This window comes from Penicillium longicatenatum, assembly GCF_028827895.1.
Source record: "Penicillium longicatenatum strain IBT 33135 chromosome Unknown contig_4_segment0_segment0, whole genome shotgun sequence".
Classification (NCBI taxonomy): Eukaryota; Fungi; Ascomycota; class Eurotiomycetes; order Eurotiales; family Aspergillaceae; genus Penicillium; species Penicillium longicatenatum.
This window is the reverse complement of record NW_026643122.1, coordinates 945,583-964,455: the sequence shown is the minus strand read 5'-3', so window position 1 is coordinate 964,455 and position 18,873 is coordinate 945,583. Positions and strand designations below refer to the sequence as shown.

The 18,873-nt window shown below is 49.8% G+C and overlaps 7 protein-coding genes across 7 annotated transcripts; 5 read left to right on the top strand and 2 right to left on the bottom strand.

The window, feature by feature from the left end:
• Positions 1–691: 691 nt before the first annotated feature.
• N7484_007158 (WD40 repeat domain-containing protein) lies at positions 692–2,697 on the top strand (the record flags this gene model as incomplete). Its single annotated transcript, XM_057117545.1, has 4 exons — positions 692–1,020; positions 1,106–1,233; positions 1,285–1,868; positions 1,933–2,697. 4 exons carry the CDS (start codon positions 692–694, stop codon positions 2,695–2,697), a joined length of 1,806 nt encoding a protein of 601 aa, XP_056970580.1.
• An 837-nt stretch (positions 2,698–3,534) lies between these two features.
• pdx1 (uncharacterized protein) lies at positions 3,535–4,549 on the bottom strand (the record flags this gene model as incomplete). The annotated part of the gene is made up of 3 exons (XM_057117544.1): positions 3,535–4,025; positions 4,049–4,336; positions 4,471–4,549. The coding sequence occupies 3 exons, from the start codon at positions 4,547–4,549 to the stop codon at positions 3,535–3,537; spliced, it is 858 nt and encodes a 285-aa protein (XP_056970579.1).
• Positions 4,550–5,055: 506 nt separating this feature from the next.
• Positions 5,056–5,904, top strand: N7484_007156 (uncharacterized protein; the record flags this gene model as incomplete). The annotated part of the gene is made up of 1 exon (XM_057117543.1): positions 5,056–5,904. One exon carries the CDS (start codon positions 5,056–5,058, stop codon positions 5,902–5,904), a length of 849 nt encoding a protein of 282 aa, XP_056970578.1.
• Positions 5,905–6,721: 817 nt separating this feature from the next.
• On the top strand, positions 6,722–10,780 carry N7484_007155 (cohesin subunit SMC1; the record flags this gene model as incomplete). The annotated part of the gene is made up of 6 exons (XM_057117542.1): positions 6,722–6,752; positions 6,807–6,900; positions 6,960–9,921; positions 9,974–10,281; positions 10,342–10,708; positions 10,763–10,780. The coding sequence occupies 6 exons, from the start codon at positions 6,722–6,724 to the stop codon at positions 10,778–10,780; spliced, it is 3,780 nt and encodes a 1,259-aa protein (XP_056970577.1).
• A 589-nt stretch (positions 10,781–11,369) lies between these two features.
• On the top strand, positions 11,370–13,136 carry N7484_007154 (glycosyl hydrolase family 79 C-terminal domain-containing protein; the record flags this gene model as incomplete). Its single annotated transcript, XM_057117541.1, has 4 exons — positions 11,370–11,547; positions 11,604–11,703; positions 11,755–12,279; positions 12,332–13,136. The coding sequence occupies 4 exons, from the start codon at positions 11,370–11,372 to the stop codon at positions 13,134–13,136; spliced, it is 1,608 nt and encodes a 535-aa protein (XP_056970576.1).
• A 2,696-nt stretch (positions 13,137–15,832) lies between these two features.
• N7484_007153 (DUF2841 domain-containing protein) lies at positions 15,833–17,438 on the top strand (the record flags this gene model as incomplete). The annotated part of the gene is made up of 5 exons (XM_057117540.1): positions 15,833–15,916; positions 15,971–16,160; positions 16,225–16,689; positions 16,748–16,933; positions 16,987–17,438. The coding sequence occupies 5 exons, from the start codon at positions 15,833–15,835 to the stop codon at positions 17,436–17,438; spliced, it is 1,377 nt and encodes a 458-aa protein (XP_056970575.1).
• Positions 17,439–18,235: 797 nt separating this feature from the next.
• N7484_007152 (uncharacterized protein) lies at positions 18,236–18,514 on the bottom strand (the record flags this gene model as incomplete). The annotated part of the gene is made up of 2 exons (XM_057117539.1): positions 18,236–18,355; positions 18,452–18,514. 2 exons carry the CDS (start codon positions 18,512–18,514, stop codon positions 18,236–18,238), a joined length of 183 nt encoding a protein of 60 aa, XP_056970574.1.
• Positions 18,515–18,873: the final 359 nt, after the last annotated feature.

The window sequence follows — 18,873 nt, the reverse complement described above, 5'->3', positions numbered from 1 at the left end:
CTCAACCTATGACATAGTCCAATGAACCCACCATCACACGCGTGAATGTAAACAAGTCTGAGACTATGCAGAGAGAGGGGGTGGAACACGTTTGAGTCAACACCCTGTTCCCGCCCAAACTGAAATCAGCTGTATAGAACATTTGTAGATCACACATGTTGAATCTAAATTAGAATCCAAGATACCGTCGATCTGAGTGGATCCGTGGAATGAAAGGATTAGATCTATGAAGGAACTCAAACACCGGTAGTGTTCCTCTAATAAATCGACGTAACAAAGTTGAATTCCAGAGCCATCCCAATCGGGTATAGCGTTCCCGACGCGTGACCGGGAGAGGGATGAGGTGAAGTCGCCCTTGGATGCTGTTCCAACGCTTATCCTGGTCCCTTTCTTTGAATGCCCTCTTTGTCTGGGTGGTCATTGACTTTGAGTCTTTGTGTTCTATTCAAAGTTGTCCAAAGGTCACAGGTTGATTCCTGTGTCGAAGCGCCCGTTTCAGTGGCTGGGTCCGGTTTCCTCATCACAAATCAACACAAAGCCCCAGCAACCAGCGCACCTCAAATAGCAACATCTCCCATCACATTCGAATTGCCAACCAATCAGCACTATCAGTTTCTCATCGCATGCGAACAACCAGCACCGTCAATATTCAGCGCGATCTGAACCTGGGGCCTGTGGATCAGCCGCCACCATGGGGGATCGATCTCAGGATACAGCAGCAGGTCTGAGGGCTGGGAAAACAACAACAGGCAACACCCGGTCGCAAGCTTCAAACGTTCAAGCTGCAAATATTGTTTCTCCTCCTGGTTCGAAAACCCCGCCCTCTATGCCGATAAAGAGAACGATCTTGTATCCAGACAACATTGGGGGTCCACGGGTACGGGTGGAGGACGGATCAGAGCCAGTGGATCCAAATGCGCTGGCCAGGGCGCTCAAAGATTTCGACGAGGGCGGAAAAGGAAGAGAGAGGACACCAGGAACAAGTCCATGTCGAAAGAGACAGCGGGTCTATGGAGATCGGTAAGTCAAGCGCCAGTGACCTGGAGAGAGAATGCACTCATCGCGAACTCCTCAAACAATGACAATGAACTGACTGTCATTCAAGTTTTATACCAAATCGCGAAGGACAAGACCTCCAGGCCACATACAGTCTGCTCCATGAGGATGGGTGCCCTTCAACTCCATCAAAGTCGAAGAGACGTGCCCCTCACTCAGAGCTTCACTTTCAAAAGAGTTTGTGATTCTGGCTTTCAAATGTAGAAGTGATCACTAACAATGCTACAGCGGAAGAAGCAAACCGGACTTTCTCCCGGGTCTTGCGCAGTGAACTATTCGGAAATACCGTTCCTCAACCTGATCTAAATTCGGCCTCACCTGATCCATTAATGGGATTCAGCACCGGCATTAATGACAAAACTCGATCTCATACACCACCTTCCCTTGTCTCCAACCTTCCACCCGCCAGCATGACTCCTTCAACTCCACACAAAAACCTTTTCAACTATGGCCCAAGTCGTCCGGGCTCCAATCACCCTACACCCTCGAAAACTCCTCGCAGTGCGCATGCACCGAATCTAAATGTCCGCTCTGACTTGTATAGCCTATCACCTATCCGATATGATAGTCAGCGGATTCTTGAAACCCCACGCAAGCAGCCCCGCTATGTGAATAAGGTTCCCTACAAGGTTCTAGATGCGCCCGAACTACAGGACGACTTCTACCTGAATTTGGTGGACTGGGGCAGCAGTAATGTTCTGGGAGTCGGATTGGCCAATTCGGTGTATATGTGGAACTCTCAATCTGGCCGCGTGACCAAACTCTGCGAGCTCAAGGACGACACTGTCACCAGCGTGAACTGGATTCAAAGGGTATGTATATGTGTTTCAATTTTCTGGCCGAGTGATGTGCATGGCTGATCATATCCTGCTGCAGGGCACTCATCTCGCTATTGGTACAGGCAAGGGTCTAGTTCAGATCTGGGATGCCGACCATTGCCGGCGATTGCGCACGATGGTTGGCCATACCAACCGTGTCGGTGCTTTGGCATGGAATGACCATATTCTCACATCAGGGTCTCGTGATCGTCTTATCTACCATCGTGATGTCCGCTCCCCCGATCAGTGGATCAAGCGATTGTCTGGCCACAAGCAAGAGGTCTGCGGGTTGAAGTGGAACACCGAAGATGGTCAATTGGCATCTGGTGGCAATGACAACAAGTTGATGGTGTGGGACAAGTTGCATGATACACCGCTTTATCGATTCTCGGATCACTGCGCAGCTGTGAAGGCCATTGCATGGTCGCCTCACCAACACCACCTACTTGCATCAGGTGGAGGTACAGCGGATCGGACAATCAAATTCTGGAACACGTCAACCGGCTCTCTGATCAAGGAGATGGACACTGGAAGCCAGGTCTGCAACCTTTCTTGGTCCAAAAATTCGGATGAGATTATCAGCACCCATGGATACAGCCAGAATCAAATTGTCATCTGGAAGTATCCACGCATGGAGCAAATCGTCTCGTTAACAGGTCACACTTTCCGTGTATTATACCTTGCCATGAGTCCAGACGGTCAAACAGTTGTGACTGGTGCTGGCGATGAGACACTCAGATTCTGGAAGATTTTCGACAAACGAGCTACCAGAGACTCGCGGCGCGAGGGTAGCAAGATATCGGAATGGGGCTCCATCCGATAGATTTCTTAGTCTTGCCTTTCCATTTTCATCTGCATGCGACATGGAGTTTGGGTCTTGGGCATTGATTCTCGGGGTTTATCATTGCATGGTATCAAGGAAATTTGATCTCGATCATGGACATTTCTGCATCGGCCTCTACTACATTATGGCCTGGTTCACGGCTTCTCTGTATCGGTGGTGATTTGCAAGTCTGCTTCATCCTTTTCTCGGTGGAAAAGCTTTGCCCCTCCACTATTTTTGTTCTTACGGCGTTCCATCCCCTACCCGATTATTATCTCTCTTTCATGGTTATTTCTCTCCGGCGCAACTTTTTCCCCTTCTCAGTCCAAGCGGTGGCGCTCATGGTGTTTCAAGGGTCGCCGGTATCCGGCATTGGCGTCAGGAAGGATGGTTGTTTCTTATTACAACTTGCCCTTTGATGATGAAATGTCCCCATCCTTACTTTCTTTCTCACTACTTTCCCCTTGCTCTTCTTTCCACCGACAGATTTGCCTTTCTGCTCTATCTTTGATTTGATCTAATGTTATGCCATATCATCGGTCTGGCGCAGGGGTTCTGCCATTTTAGGATGAAATATCATGAGGTCTATACCTCGATTATTGAATTAACCCTGTTTTTGAAATATATCTGTAGACTATGTGTAGTGTAAATGAAACCTATCGATTCAATATCTAGATGTAGAAATACACTCACTAAAAGCTGACCCAGGCGGTATCAAATTACCTATGCTATACTAAATACAAGAGCCTCGGAATCTCCGGAACGCAATGGAGATGTTAAAATAAAATATAAAATCTCTAAAAGATCATAGAGATGTGATAACAATCAAACCTCATTTTAAAGCACCAGACGAGCAGGCTCGACCTGCAGAAGAGTCTTAATCCGCTCCAGGAACTCTTTGGCGCGCACCTCCTCGCCAACCGGAACAATTAAGCTGAAGACATTGGAAGCACCAGCAGAGCTCTCAACAGAGGGTGCCACGGAGGAAACTTTCTTGCCAGGCTTGGCACTCAGGATATCAATGATATCCTCGGCAACAGGAGCTGCCGGGCGGTATGCCTCAGCCTCATAAGCATTCAACTCGGGGATGTAGTCACCGCGCGAAATAGTAACGGGCTCGGCACCAAGGACCTCCTCAAACAGCTCATCAGCAGAGGGAGTGTCGTTCTTCGCGCGAGGCAGATCGTCGTTGGCGAGGTCAGTAGCCACAGCCAGGAACCTGGAGAGGGGAACGGTAACCCCTAGGTTATCCTGGATCTTCTTCTGGGCGGACAAGACGGCCGCAAGGGAAACAGAGATTGCGATTGAGATCATGGGCGGGGGCTTAGCTATGACTGGTTCCTCAACTTGCCCTGCGGCCTGCGCGGCGGGGGAGGGACCGGCGCAGCGATCTTGACGTTGCTCAGGTCGAGGTAGGACAGCTTGGCGAGTGAAGCGGCTTGAGTGGCTGGGTACTCGGCGGCGATCTGACCGATGTAGGCGAGGACATCACCCTTCAGGAGGCGGCCCTTGGGTCCCGAAGCGGGGATCTTGGAAACTTCGGACTCGGGGATGTTCTTTTGGTGCAGGAGCTGGCTGACGGAGGGGTAGAGAGGGTAGGCGGGATTGTGGAATTGAGGAGCGGAGGTAGATTGCATGCCTATATTCATTGGTAAGGTTAGTTACGTTAATTTTCCGGTACGTGAGAGCTGCGCTGCTTAAGCAATTGAATTCCGATAAGGATATTCTGCTTTTGCGGAGTTGTGGATCGCATTGTCCGTGGAGTGGACTTACGCTTGGAGATTTGGATGACCTGGGGCTGGCGGCGGGCGAACATAGCCGAGGCCTTAGTGACGGGAATTCGAGCGGACATTTTGATTGTGAGTTGCGGTGACTTTTGGGGAGGTCGTTTCGTTACTTGAACTGTCGGAGATGGTTCAAGCGAGGTCGCAACTCTCCGGAGGAGCTGAAATTTCGACAGAGAAGACAAGATCGACCGAAAGTCCACCAGCGCGGCTAGCCGCGTTAGTTCCCGTAGTAAGTAATGTGGTTCGTCTGGTCTGAGAGGTTGAGCTTAGGGATTGAAAGGAAATGAAGCCGGTGTTGAGGCCGTTGGGAGCTTCACCGGCGGCCGGGTCGGGAACATTTTTCTGCCGCAGCGGCTGTTTTCGACTCGCGGTGCTTTCCGAGGAGAACGACGGTGAACTGATCGGTCTTTTGGTAAGTGCTTTCTATCTTTTCGTGGATTACTTCGTTCAATGAGGTACATTCGAGCTTGATATCTGCCATCGATTGGCATTGGCCACAAGGCCCGCTTCTGCGGAATGACTTTCTAAATGTTGTACTGACCCCAGCATCAGCAGACGCCGCGCAATAATAATGGCTGCTAGACCTCCTACCTTCCGCCTGTTTTGGCACCGATTAGCCGGGGCTTCGGCTCGAAACGGCTGCCAGGCAGACGTGGCCTCCACATGGCGCTCATTTGTAACGAGCGCTCCGCGATCAGCTCGTGGAGCAAAGCCATCCCCACGAAACGCCGTCCCAGGCTCGAGTGTTCCGGTGGGATCAATAGGCCGGCTAGCGCTTAAGGTCGCAAGAGAAGGCGATGTCGTTCTCTTCAAGGCACCCTCCCATCGCACGTACATCATGAGCGCATACGGTCTGTCGGCATTCTGTTTCGCGTATGCCCTGTTCAACTCCAACGACGTTTTTCGCGATGCTCAAATTGAGCGCCCCGTTTGGCAGAAGGGATTGTTTGGTGGTATTTGTGTGACAATGAGTGTCATGGGTACGCTGTTCCTCGTGAGAACGGGCCATTTGGTTCGGAGTATCACCGCCGTCAAGTCTAACAACCAGACTCACATTCGTTTTGCGGTGCGGCGCATGATTCCTTTCACAAAGCCTTACCAATTTGAGGTTTTGCCATCGGAAGTTTCCATTTCCCGGCGGTTGGTGGTCTCGCAGGATTCGAAACAGCGGTTTGAGGGGGATAGCAAGAAGGTTGGCTCAGCACAGGACCCGCGGCCGGGTTTCTTCAAAGCACCCGTCCAGGCCATGAGTGTTGGTATCTGGAAGATGTTTATGTCTATGCGACAGATCTTTACTGGTGAAGATTTCATTCTCATGAAGGTTGAGGGCCGCAAGCAAACTTTCCGGGTGGATTCCAATGGGTTTGTGTCTAATGATTTTATGGCTCTGGGTAACCCGGTGCAGTTCAAGAGGTCTTGAGCTCGTCGTAACCTGGTGTCCTCTCCTTCTTGTCGTGTCTAAATACTTGTGACTCGTTTCCAATATCCGCACTCGATATTATCTTGTTTGCTCGTCTCTTGTCCTTTCGATCCATGGACGTTGGGGACAACTTGATAGTGTACATATACACCCTGTAACACCAATCAGCATACAATTGACTGCCCCATTCAATACATCTTTTTTGCCAAAGTTTCTAGTACTTTAGGGATCTTTGCTTACTTTCAAGGTTGTCGTTGAATTACAAGGTGTGCTTAATTCCAAACCTGGTTAATATTTTTTTATGTTAAATTATTTTTCAAAAGGGTTTGATCTGAAGGTCTTCAGAGTATGGATCTACACTGCTAAGGAAGTCTTTGATGTTTCTGCTATTCGAAAGATGCGGGTAAATTTTTTTATATACATACAGTATAAAAGCTCGGGAACCTAATCCCTGGTTCCAAAGCGAGGTTCAGTCCACCATCTGCCTTGAATTATGACACATTGCACTTTGACAAGATCCAATCATCGCCATTAGGCTTTGAACTCAGGTAAAACATTCGTAAAACATTCGTAAAACATTCGTAAAACATTCGTAAAACATTCGTAAAACATCTACTGCGGCGATCTGGAATTGCAGCCAGAACGTGAACCCAAACCACGTGACTGAACGGCGCGTCGGGGTTGACGCGCGATTCCCCATATCGCGCCCCTCCCACTCATTTGTGTCCAGTCAATCCCGCGATTTGGCATCAACCACACCAGATTCGCCTGAGTATTCTGAGCGCGTGGCTTCCTCTGGAAGCGGCTGCTTTGCACCATGGGCAAACTAATTCGCCTTGAGCTTTTCAGTATGTACGGCCTCCAAAGGGCGTATCGCGCAGATCGGCTAACTTTGCTTTCAGATTTCAAGTCCTATAAAGGACATCATGCGCTACTGTTTGGCGATGCGTACTTTACGTCAATTATCGGACCCAATGGGTCTGGTAAGTCGAATTCGTATGCATTTACATTGCCATCGTTTCCCCCGGCAAAGGCCTTAAGCTGACCCATAGCAGGATGGATGCCATTTCGTTCGTTCTAGGAATCAAGTCTTCTCACCTGCGATCTACCAACCTCCGCGATCTAGTATACCGCGGACGCGTTCTGCGCACTTCGAAGATCGAAGGACAGCCTGCTGCCAACGGAGAGAACGGCGAGGCAGAGGCAGAGGAGGATGAGAATATGGATGCATCGCAGGACGCAGGTGGACCGAACGATCCCAAGACCGCCTGGGTCATGGCGTGCTACGAAGATGATGCCGGCGAGGAACAGCAATGGCGTCGTACCATCACCAGTCAAGGCGCCAGCGAGTACCGCATCAACAACAAAATCGTGACTGCTCAGCAATACAACGAGGCTCTGGAGGAGGAGAACATCTTGATCCGCGCGCGAAATTTCCTCGTCTTCCAAGGAGACGTTGAGGCTATTGCATCCCAGTCGCCTCGAGACCTTACTCGGTTAATTGAACAAATTTCCGGCAGCTTGGAGTACAAGGCGGATTACGAGAAGTTGAAGGCGGAAGCAGAGGAAGCAGCTGACCAGCAGACTGTGCAGCTCAATCGCCGACGAGGCATCAACTCAGAGGTCAAGCAGTACCAAGAGCAGAAGCGGGAAGCCGAGAACTACGCTCGGAAGGCCGAGGAGCGTGATCAGGCAATTATTACGCACATTCTGTGGAAGCTCTTCCACTTCCAGCGCCTGATTGATGATTCGAGTGCCGACATCCAGAAGTATCAGGATGAGCTCAAGGAGTACCGCCGTGGCGTTGAGAAATATGAGACGAATGTTGAGGACGCCAAGAAGGATCACGCCCGCGTTGGTAGAGATGTTGGCAAGGCCGAGAAGAGCATCCTGAAGAAAGAGAAAGCGATCGAAGAACTCAATAACTCCCTGGTGCCCGTTGATGAGAAAGTCGATATCACGCAGAAGAAGGTTGAGCGGTATGCTTCGAAAATCGAGGAGATCGGAAAAGAGCGTGCAACTTACTCTGACGGTGCTAAGAAGCTGGAGAAGGATTTAAAGCTGGTGGAGAAAGCTCAGGCTCAATGGGAGGCTGAGTGGACAAAGACAACCAACAAACAGGGCGTACAGCTAAGTGAAGCTGACCAACAAGAATACCACAAGCTCCGCGAAGAGGTCAGCAAACGCTCGTCCGCCGACCAATTGAATCTCGACAACCTTCAGAGACAGAGAAAGACCGAGGCTGAAGCTGTCAACAGCCTGAAAGGCAAATTCGAGAACACCGAGTGGCAACTTAAGAACCTGGAGTCGGATGCTCAGAATATGAATGAGCGTAAGGCGTCTCTTACGGAGACAAACAAAATCACATCTAAGGACATCGACCGCAAGAAGAAGGAGCTCAACACCTTGACCTCTGAACGCTTAAAGGTCTCGCAAATGAGAACAGAACTTGAAGAGAAGCTGCAGGTTGTGCTGAGAAAGCTGCTCGAAGCCGATAATGGAAAAAAGCAGACCGAGCGTGAGCTACGTGCCAAAGAGATGATCTCGACTCTCAAGCGCATCTTCCCCGGTGTCAAGGGGCGTGTCAGTGATCTTTGCAAGCCTAAGCAGCGCAAATACGCCGAGGCGGTCAGCACCGTGCTAGGTCGCCATTTCGATGCTATTGTAGTGGACAACGAGAAGACTGCCAAAGAATGCATCCAACATCTTCGCGACCAACGTGCTGGCCTAGCAACCTTTCTGCCGTTGGAGACCATCCAGGTAAAGCCTATCAACTCCAACTTGAAGGGCATGCACCGAAATATGCGCCCGGCCATTGAGACCATCGATTACGAAGATTGGGTCGCTCGTGCTATTAGCTATGCCTGTGGAAATTCCATTGTATGTGACGATCTGGACACGGCCAAGTATCTTTGCTACGAGAGGAATGTTGATGCCAAAGCTGTCACCCTGGATGGCACCGTCATCCACAAGGGTGGTCTTATGACTGGTGGGCGAGGGCCCCAGCAGAATTCGAAACGTTGGGAAGACTCCGAAGTGGAGAATCTTTATAAACTGAAAGATAAGTTGATTGGTGACCTTGGAAATCTTCCTAAGAGCCACCACCGTGGCTCGGAAGAGGAAACTCTGCAGGGCGAGTTGGTTGGTCTTGAGCAGCGACTAAACTATTCCCGGGAAGAGTTGAAAGCACTCGAGAGAAACATCAAAAGCAAGCGCAGCGAGCTAGACTTTGTCAAGCGCCAATTGGAAGACTTGCGACCCAAATATACTGAGCGGAAGGAGAATCTCGATGAGTTGGACCAGACTATCGAGGTCTCTCAATCTTCAGTTAGCCAAGTCGAAGATGAGATCTACAGCAAGTTCTGCAATCGTCTTGGATATGATAATATCCGTGAATATGAGGCGCAGCAAGGTTCGCTGCAGGAAGAAGCTGCTCAGAAGAAACTCGAATTCACTACCCAGAAGAGTCGCATTGAAAACCAGCTCAGCTTCGAAATGCAGCGAATTCAAGCGACTGAGGATCGTGTTAGCGGTCTCAAGGCTCAATATGAGCGCGATATGAGTCTGATACAGGATCTCAAGAGTCAACAGGAAGAGATCCGTAACAGGCTAGATGAGACCAGTGCCGAGCTTGACGTTCTGCGGGAGAACCTCGAGAAGCAGAAGGAGATCTATGCCCAATCAGCAGAGAACCTGGCTGAACAGCGAAGAGAACTCCAGAAGCGTAGCAAGCACGTCGAAGCGGCACTCAAAAACATTAATGCGCTTGAAGCTGAGATTCAGCGCAATTCATCCGGCCGGTATGCTCTCCTGCGCCGATGCAAGCTTGAGGACATCGACGTTCCGTTGACCGACTCCTCCAACTCCTTCGACAAACTTCCTATCGATGAAATGGTGCAGGCAGCCGATCCAGATGCCATGGATGTAGACGAGGCCGATGAACTTGATGAATCCCCCGTGGTCCAGGACTACGGAATTGAGGTCGACTTTGACTCTCTCGGTGAAACACTTAAAGAGGTATGTGCATATTTGAAATCACCACTATATTACATACTAATGCCACCTGTAGGAGGCCGATGATAAGCTCGAAGAAGAATTGCTAGAAAAGGTCCGCGTTCTTAACAGCGAGCTCGATAAAATGGCACCAAATACCCGCGCGATGGAGCGCCTCGAGACTGTTGAGAACAAGCTTCGTAGCACCGAGCAGGACTTTGAGGATGCGCGGAAGCAAGCCCGAAAGGCGAAGGAAGGGTTCGAGGCAGTGATGAAGAAACGTTCCGATCTCTTCAACAAAGCCTTTGCGCACATTTCCGAGCAAATCGGCCCCATCTACCGAGAATTGACACGTAGTGCCAACTATCCCCTTGGTGGACAAGCGTATGTTCCATGATGTGTAGTTCCCATTGAACAGTGTGACACTAATATTTTTTTTCACAGATATCTTGATATCGAAGACTCGGATGAGCCTTACCTCGATGGCATTAAATACCACGCTATGCCTCCCCTGAAGCGTTTCCGTGATATGGAGCACTTGTCTGGTGGTGAGAAGACCATGGCCGCACTTGCTCTGCTGTTTGCGATCCACTCTTACCAACCCTCGCCTTTCTTCGTGCTGGACGAAGTCGACGCTGCTCTTGACAATACCAACGTTGCCCGCATTGCCAACTACATCCATGACCACGCCGCCCCTGGCATGCAATTCATTGTTATCAGCCTGAAGACCGGCCTTTTCCAGAACAGTGAGGCACTGGTCGGAATCTACAGAGATCAAGTGGAGAACAGCAGTAAATCCCTAACCCTTGATGTGAGTTTACCCATGACCTGAATCCGCATGACAATAAGCTAACTTTTATTTCAGCTCCGCAAATACACATGATCTCTCGATAGAGGATCAAGACGGACTTTACGATCTGGTTGCTTTTTCTTCGTTTGTGTAGATTATTTTATGCCGGCTTCACTATTACTAGGGGATTGGCTGGCGAAGATGTTGATTAATCGCGAGCTAGTCGTTGACTGATACCAATTTTCTATGTGGAATTTACGGACTTCATTTCAATTTCCTACATCTTGAACATTGCACTATTCGCCCAATAGATATCACTATACCCATTCAAGCATTGATTTCCTGTCAATAGCCGACTTCTCAGGAAATAAAGTAACGATCGTCCTCTCCACTTCCCCAGATGTAACCCCCGCATCGTCTAACCGGTACATGCGCTTGAAGGGTTTCCCCCGGTAATTCCCCCACCAATGAACCCCTGAATTATCGTCATGTCTCCCTGCGCAAAGCTTGTTACTGTTGCAAGCGGCTTTTGAATATCTCCACCGGCTAAAGACCAGTGACCCACCCATATAGAAGTCGGGATAGGGCATTATAAATAAATACAGATATGCCCTGATCCGAACTTACCCAAACGTTTAGAGCTCCTGAGTCTAGTGAAGTGACGAAAGAGATACTATCTACTATGTTTGTCTCTCTGTTATTAGGTGCTGCAGTAGTGGCTGCTAGCCCGACTACTGGTGCGAAGTATAGCTCGTCCGCGGTGACAATTAGCCAGAACACACCGGAAGATGCTGGTGCCGCAATTCTGCGCCCATTTGTCTCATTTTCGATTGAGTTTGCCTCTTTCCCAGACTTTGCCGGTATGTATATACACCCCCTTCTCAAGAGACTAAAAAGCTAAGCTGCTACTCACCAGGTAACCTATCCTTGCCAAACAAATTCTCGAATCGATTATTAGATAACCTTGCCGATCTCCAGGGTGTCAAACCCTATATCCGAGTTGGCGGAAACACCCAGTGAGTCAACCTATCTAAAGAATCACCTGAGCTTTCTAATTGCTGCGACAGAGACTTTGCTTTATATGATCCCAATTTGAAAACTGGAATCAATGGCACTGTTGTTCCCGCCATTTCGACCGATTACCCTTCAATAGTATATATCGGACCATCCTTCTTTGAGTCATATGCAACATGGCCAGACACCAAATTCAGTTTCGGCTTTGATATGGGTAAAAATGGGACTGAAGGGATGGATACGTTGCTGGCTACCGCTTCTCTAGCATGCAAAGCTCTCAAGGATGGCAAGCTGGCCTACTGGGAGATGGGCAATGAGCCTGATCTATTTAAGACAAGTACACCAGATACCAAGCGGCCGGCAAATTGGACGGAAAGTGATTATGTCACGGAGTGGCTGGCCAAGACCCGACTTGTCAAAAGTCAGATTTCAAAAGCTTGTCCTGAGATGGCAGAGGATACAGAGTACCAGTATCTAGCACCTTCATTTGCTGGAATAGGAAATAGCCTTGACCCTGTGAAGACCTGGCAGGAAGGACTTTATACGGATCATGATATCATGTTGAACTCGATGCACAAGTGGGTTTACTGATGACTACTTTTTGAGATGTACTCTCTGACTTTTATCTAGCTATATCGGTGGCGCTACGCAGCCAGGGGTGACACTTCAACGAACTCTGATGAACCATACGTCCACGGTCAACAGCGTCCAGCATCATGTGGATCTATCAAAGACTCTCAACAAAGATGGTCTGGCAAATGGTATTCCCTACATTCTAGGCGAGACCAATTCCCTCTATAACGAAGGCAAACCTGGGTTATCCAATTCATTTGGCGCAGCCCTTTGGGGCGTCGACTTCAATCTCTATTGCGCGTCACAGAGTATCCGACGGACACACATGCACCAAGGGACAGACTATCGGTATGCATCATGGCAACCAATTTCCACTAACAAGACCACAATCGGTACCAAAGCGCCATACTACGGAAACATAATGGTAGCCGCAATGCTGGGTGGCGATAGCAATGATGACTCGGACGATATCCGAGTCGTAAATATACCCCTAGCTAAAGATACCGAGGCCGCCTACGCCACCTATATTGATGGCAAAATCGTCCGTATCGCCGTGCTCAATATGCAAGAGTACAATTACACTGGGTCTATAACCTCGGCATCCCGTCCTACAGCAAGCTATTCTTTCCATTTGCCCGATATCTCAGCGACATCTTTATCCGTGCACCGGCTCATGGCCAATGGGAGCGACGCGATCACAGGTATCTCCTGGGATGGCTGGTCATACAACTACGAGCTGAATGGCGGCGCACCCGTCCGCTTGGGCAATATCACAGTGGGTGAGAGGGTGTCGGTGGATGCGGATTCGGGGGTAGTGGAGCTCAAACTTCCATTTTCGAGCGGTGCTATCTTGAACCTGTAGTGGGTCTGATCCACCTCGGGATCCAGGTCAGATTCGGGGTTTGTTGGCGAGGGAAAATCAGGGCAGGAGCAATCTATAGCCATTTAAGTTGAAAGTTTATTTGAAGAATGGGGATTGTCTGAGGCATTTTGTTGGTTGATCTGTGGGCGGGATTTGCTTCCGGGCTCTGCTGCCGAGTTGTTGACGCCGATTCTACAGATGAAGTGGAGTCTGCGGTGCCCGTGAAGGGATGAGGAATCCTAGGCAAACATGATCTCGAATGATCGCGCTGATCTTCTTGACTCGGGCAAAGCATGTTCGATTCGATTAGGAAATCCAAATGAAACGCCATCGATGGGGAATCTTACCTGCCGCATGTTCGCGTCTAATGCAATTGCAATTCCAAATCCCCGTCCCCTCCTTTACAGGTGCAGAGCCGCTGCATTCCCACGTCACCGCTTCAACTTCGCGATAACCCTTTGGAAGCGAGCTGGGATGGTAGAAGAGACAACTGCCAACCCAAGGGTATCAATGCCTGGAGAGCCCAGGTTACCTGCACTGTGGAGTGCCCCAACGCCAGGCTAATGCATCAATAACCTGGTAACAGGAATCTGTCCTGCACGAAGCTTACAAAGGTAACACAACGCATTGGACGATGGGGTTGATGCATTAGCGAGTCGGAAACGTACTTTTGTATACCTACCATAATTTATTTCTAACGGCAGTAGTAATGCAATGCAATGGCGTGAGCGGTACAAGGTCCGATCCCTCTTAGTGCGTCAGGTGTTGTACAAAGAATAATAAAGGCAAGGGGGCAGTTGAGGTCAATGCGGCTCGAGATCAGGAGACCATGAGACCTTGAGACGGTCCAAGTTCACGCCACGCCAAGACGTGGTTGGGCTTACTCGATCTCCTGTTCACGGTTCCCCGGAAGTTAAAATGGCTTGTCGTTTAGCCCTGGTTTTGATCAGTCTCTCCTAATACCAGGCGGGGGTTTTGACGCAGAATCTTTCTTCTTGTTTCTAGTTAATACGAAGGTTGCGAGTTGTCCACACAGAGAAGAAGCAACTACCCCCTCAGCCAATCAGGAGGCGCCGGATACTATCTCCAGGTTGCACGACGCTAGTCGCGCTAGGAATAGTGTCGCGTATGAAACATGAAAGTACGGGTAAAGAAAAAGAAAAACCACAGGAATAAAACAAAAATATGTTGGGGAAGACCGGGTTCGTACAGGAGAGCTTGCCACTACTGCAAGCCACCATAGTTGAGTGGCCACCGGTGTTGACAAGTGTTTTGGCTCGGTGGGGTACATGGCCGCACCTAACCTGGAATTCGTCGGCCGATTTACGATCAACTAAGCGATGCCGATCCGGACATATGGAATCGATTTGAATGGGTGCTATCGTCGCTACTAGCTTTCTTTTTGATGCGGGCTCGAGTCGGGTGCTGTGCCAGTCGGCCGACAAGACGACGGTCATTACCTACTTTGGCGATGCAAATGTAAGAGATATTTGTCATTTGCAACGAGATAACTCAAAAAGTAAAGAGACGGGGAAAAGGACAAAAGTCCCAGGAATCAATGATCACAAAGTGTATTTTGCGTTGCGCGGTTGAACCATGGAGACCGGAAGTGCTCTCCCGGGAGTTTGGATAAGCTCAAGATTCGATGATCGTTAACATAGAAACTATAGCCATGAGTGGTCCGTTTGGCAATAGCTTGGGCCCCGTGGATCGGGAGAACTTCGTAGCAATTTTGTCTGGTTCGATTCGGAGATCAGATCCAGACAATAGAAAAGATAAAATGGCCAGATGCGCTGGAATATGCACGATCGAAAGGGGGGAAGATCACCCCCGGTCGATGGACTGTAAGCCATTCTCTGTGTGTCCACATAGTTTGCAGACGATGACTTCAATGGCGTCCCGACCCGCTGCCTTTTGGGATCCAGCATGTGTGGCGGAAAGCTTTGGCCTACACTCTGATCGCCGATCAGGCCATCTCATTCGCCCAAAATTGAGGCTGATCGGTTCCACGCCCGATTATTGGACGATCGAAAACGCACATTGAGTAACAGTACTTCTGTCAACCCAGATGTCCCCTGAAAGTTTCTCGAGAGGAAAAGGTCGAATTCGATGGTCGCACGGAGAATGAAAAAAAGCTAGTGGTTTAACCAGTGGGTACCTGTGGAGTTTCCCGTGGCTAGTGTCCCCAAGCGTTGGGATCAACAAGTGGGGATACTGAGTTGAGCTGTTGACTTTCAAGCCATGGCATCGGGTGTTGGACGCGACCAATGAATTTCTTACAGCGACAGCCCTACTATAGCATCCGTGCGTGCGGCCTGGAACCCACTGGACCCATCTCGAGGGCCCTGTGCACTGACGATCCGATCGTGAGCTGCAGGACCAGAGAGATCAAAATGGAACGCTCCATTGCCACCGGCTTCAGCTCCGCAGATATTTCTTTTTTCCTTGCAGCATTGTGCTGATGTACCCTCAGGGAATATCGATGCTATATCTATTGCCGTCGGCTCCTTTCCTAGTGGCCAGGAGATCTATTTCCGTCAAGCAGGTGGCCGTGTTCCTTATTTTATCTGCTGCAGGCTTGCTAGGAAATTTTATTTACCTTAGGACTCGCCCACGTATTTCATTTCAATCCCTCACTTGATCCTTCTCTGGACGCAAAACTTTGCTTAAAAGTGATCAGTGACTTGCCCTATGCTATGGATATGAGTCGGTCACACCTAGGGGTCGGGGAATCTCTTGAGCGCAGGCATTCTGATACATCGGTGCCGCACTCCCATATGGTAATTGAATCACCCTTGCGCAATTGACCTTCTTTTGACTCATATCGTGCTCAGGCTGTCATGTCGACCAACGTGGACCTCCCACACCAGCACTTCGCCGTTATTTATCTGGACCAAGATGGCAATCCTCAAATCATGGCATCCCCCTCAATCGCAGGGTGTGGGGGAGCTATATTCACGCCGGACGTGAAAGACCGCTTCGTGGAAATGACGTCCCCAGGGAGCCAGCCCTTGCAATATCCGAGTAAGTGGACGACCGATACCAAATCGCTCGGAAACGACCTCATGGTTAATCTGAAAAAATTTAGACCAGAGATCAATTCCTCCCTCTCCGTGGGGTATGCAATCAGACATTCAATGGGCACAGTCCGGCCAGACCCGATCTCCTGAATTAATACCTTGTGAATGGCAATCACAACAGAGCCGGCGGAAACGGAGGGACATGAAACGAACGGGGATGGTTAGACCCCGACCAAAATCCGCTTCACCTCCACCGACACCTCCCCCTGGACGAAGCGTGCTTCGTGTCGACAATGCAGACCTTTTGCGACGGTACTACGAAAAAGCTTTTGAGGACTTCCAACAATTGAATTGTCGGGCCATCGCCAAGTCGTATATTAAACTTGTGGAACCTCGGAAACAAGTTCATTTTCCGTACAATGGTCGGAAGGTTATTGCTGGAGTATCACAGCGTGTCAACCCCGAACTCACTAAGCCGGGATGGTGGCCCAAGGGGGTCTTGCACAAAGAGCCTGATCACCTGTTGAAGCGAGGTAACCATCGTTCGATACGAATACGAAATTGTAATAACCTATGCTAACCAACAACTAGACCGACTCCGTCTTCTGGTCCACATTCTTTGCGAGCTTAAAGACAGCCACGGAGTCACGGCTGAGAAACTGCGGGAGGCCGGCCAAGACGTGCGACGTCAGATCAGCCCCGCAAACCGCCTACGGGTCCTCGACGAGATCTATTTTGTCCGACAGATGGAAGAACGATACCTCGACGGGAAGATCGGTATGTCCTATGCTCCTGAAATTTTCATTCACAGTCCTACTAATTCTTCCCAGATGCAAGCACGCTAGTCCAGGTGACCCAGACCCATCTCCCAGAAGCAAACTACCAAGCGACCGACCCAACAATTCGCGTTCACTCCGCCCCTAGCACGTCCTTCGACACGGAAGATGAGCAGGATGATGAAGACCAGGGACCCCTCCTAGAGACCGCTGACCAGTACACCATCCCGACCCACCAGGGCGTACCTCTATCCCCCGCAACTAGCGAGTCAAGTGAACCTCACAGCCCGACTACGGGGTACGGGGCCTACCCCATTGGCATGGCACCGAACATGCTTCCGCATGAATCGCCGGTCATCAAACAACAGATGGCGGACCCTCACCCTCACCCTCACGCCCCGCCTCATCCCATGGCGGGATACTATGCACAGCCATTTGCGCCGACAGAGAAGAACGCGGGGTACTGGCCCAGCGTGCCTCACTCAATGTCGCAATTTGGATATTGATCTAAACAAACCCCAGAGCTTGATGCTCTTAATTTCTTGAGAAAATATTTTTTGGAAGCGGCGGCGAACATGGATATGACATTTTGGGCAGATATATAAGCAACGTTCCCTGGTCTATATTTGAATCTATTTCTATGAAAAAGGCATTAATCTCAAATTGTGTACGGAGTAATTTTCCTTGGATTATGTTTTTACCCCTGAATAGCCTGAATCGATCTGGGCTTCCAGCCGATCAGGGCCTGGAGCCCTGGGGTGTGATGCTTATGTATTGGTTTGGTGGTCGGTAGCATTAACCACAACTTAACCTTCGGGAACTGACGAACGGGATGACGGGATGCGGTACACGTGGATGCCCCACTGGCATACGCGGTCATTCAAGAGCGCTTTCCCGACGACTGATTCTCTTTTTTTTCCCTTAAAGCCCTCCTATTCAAACTAAACTGTCCTCTTTTGCAAATTCTGCATTCTATCTTCTACCAAGTTCTTCAGGTCCTCGTTCTCGCGCATTATATCGTGATCTTCACGATCATCACTGGCCCCATCCGCCCTACGCCCCACTTATAACGGTAGGATCCAACCGAACCCGGAAATTCCGGCAAAACCCTATGCTCATCTCGAAATAGCTCCTCCTCGTGAATTCATCGCGCGTCAAAATGCTGGACATGGTCTGGAAGGAAATGGCGCCCACTGTGGCTGTCGTGGCAGCCGGCCTTATCTATTTCGGTATAGGCCTGCGCCAGTACTCTAAGTTCACTAAGGTCCAACGGCTCGTTTTCCAGATTGGTCTTGTTTGCTACCTACTGGGCCTTTCGCTGTTTGTTGCGACTCAGTTGCTGAGTCTTGTATATTGCAAGGGTGCTAGAGCTTATGTGTGATGGGCGATCTGCGACACTGATCTCAACATCGATACCCGTTGACTGATCACTGATCAAATTGATCATGAGCCTGGAATTGGATCCTGCCATCGAATGTCGCCAAGGAAAGAAGGCAGAGAAACCGACTGAGTGACATACTAGGGTCCAAAGCATCATGCCAAGCTGGATATGCGATTGTTCACATTTGACAATCGACGACATGTGGACTCTGCTGGATGCGCCAATTGCCGACGCAATGTTGCTATGCCCTGTGATACCTGAACAGGCGCAGGATGAAGTGCGAGTGGCTGAATATATGACTCTGGCCAACCGAGGCCGACGTCGATCGGGATCAGCACCCAGCCACGTCGCTATCAAGCGGTCTGAATATGCCACTTCAAGCGTCCCCTGAGAGTCAGGTCCGTCCGCATGTCAAATAATGAACTAGTGGGCAGTCAGATACTTGATACCCATAGCCACCATCAGACCATGGCTACACATCTGTACAACATTGATACCCCAAACCTATGGATTATCGCAACAAACGCAATGCAAGACCTCTTAGAGATAAAGGAATAATG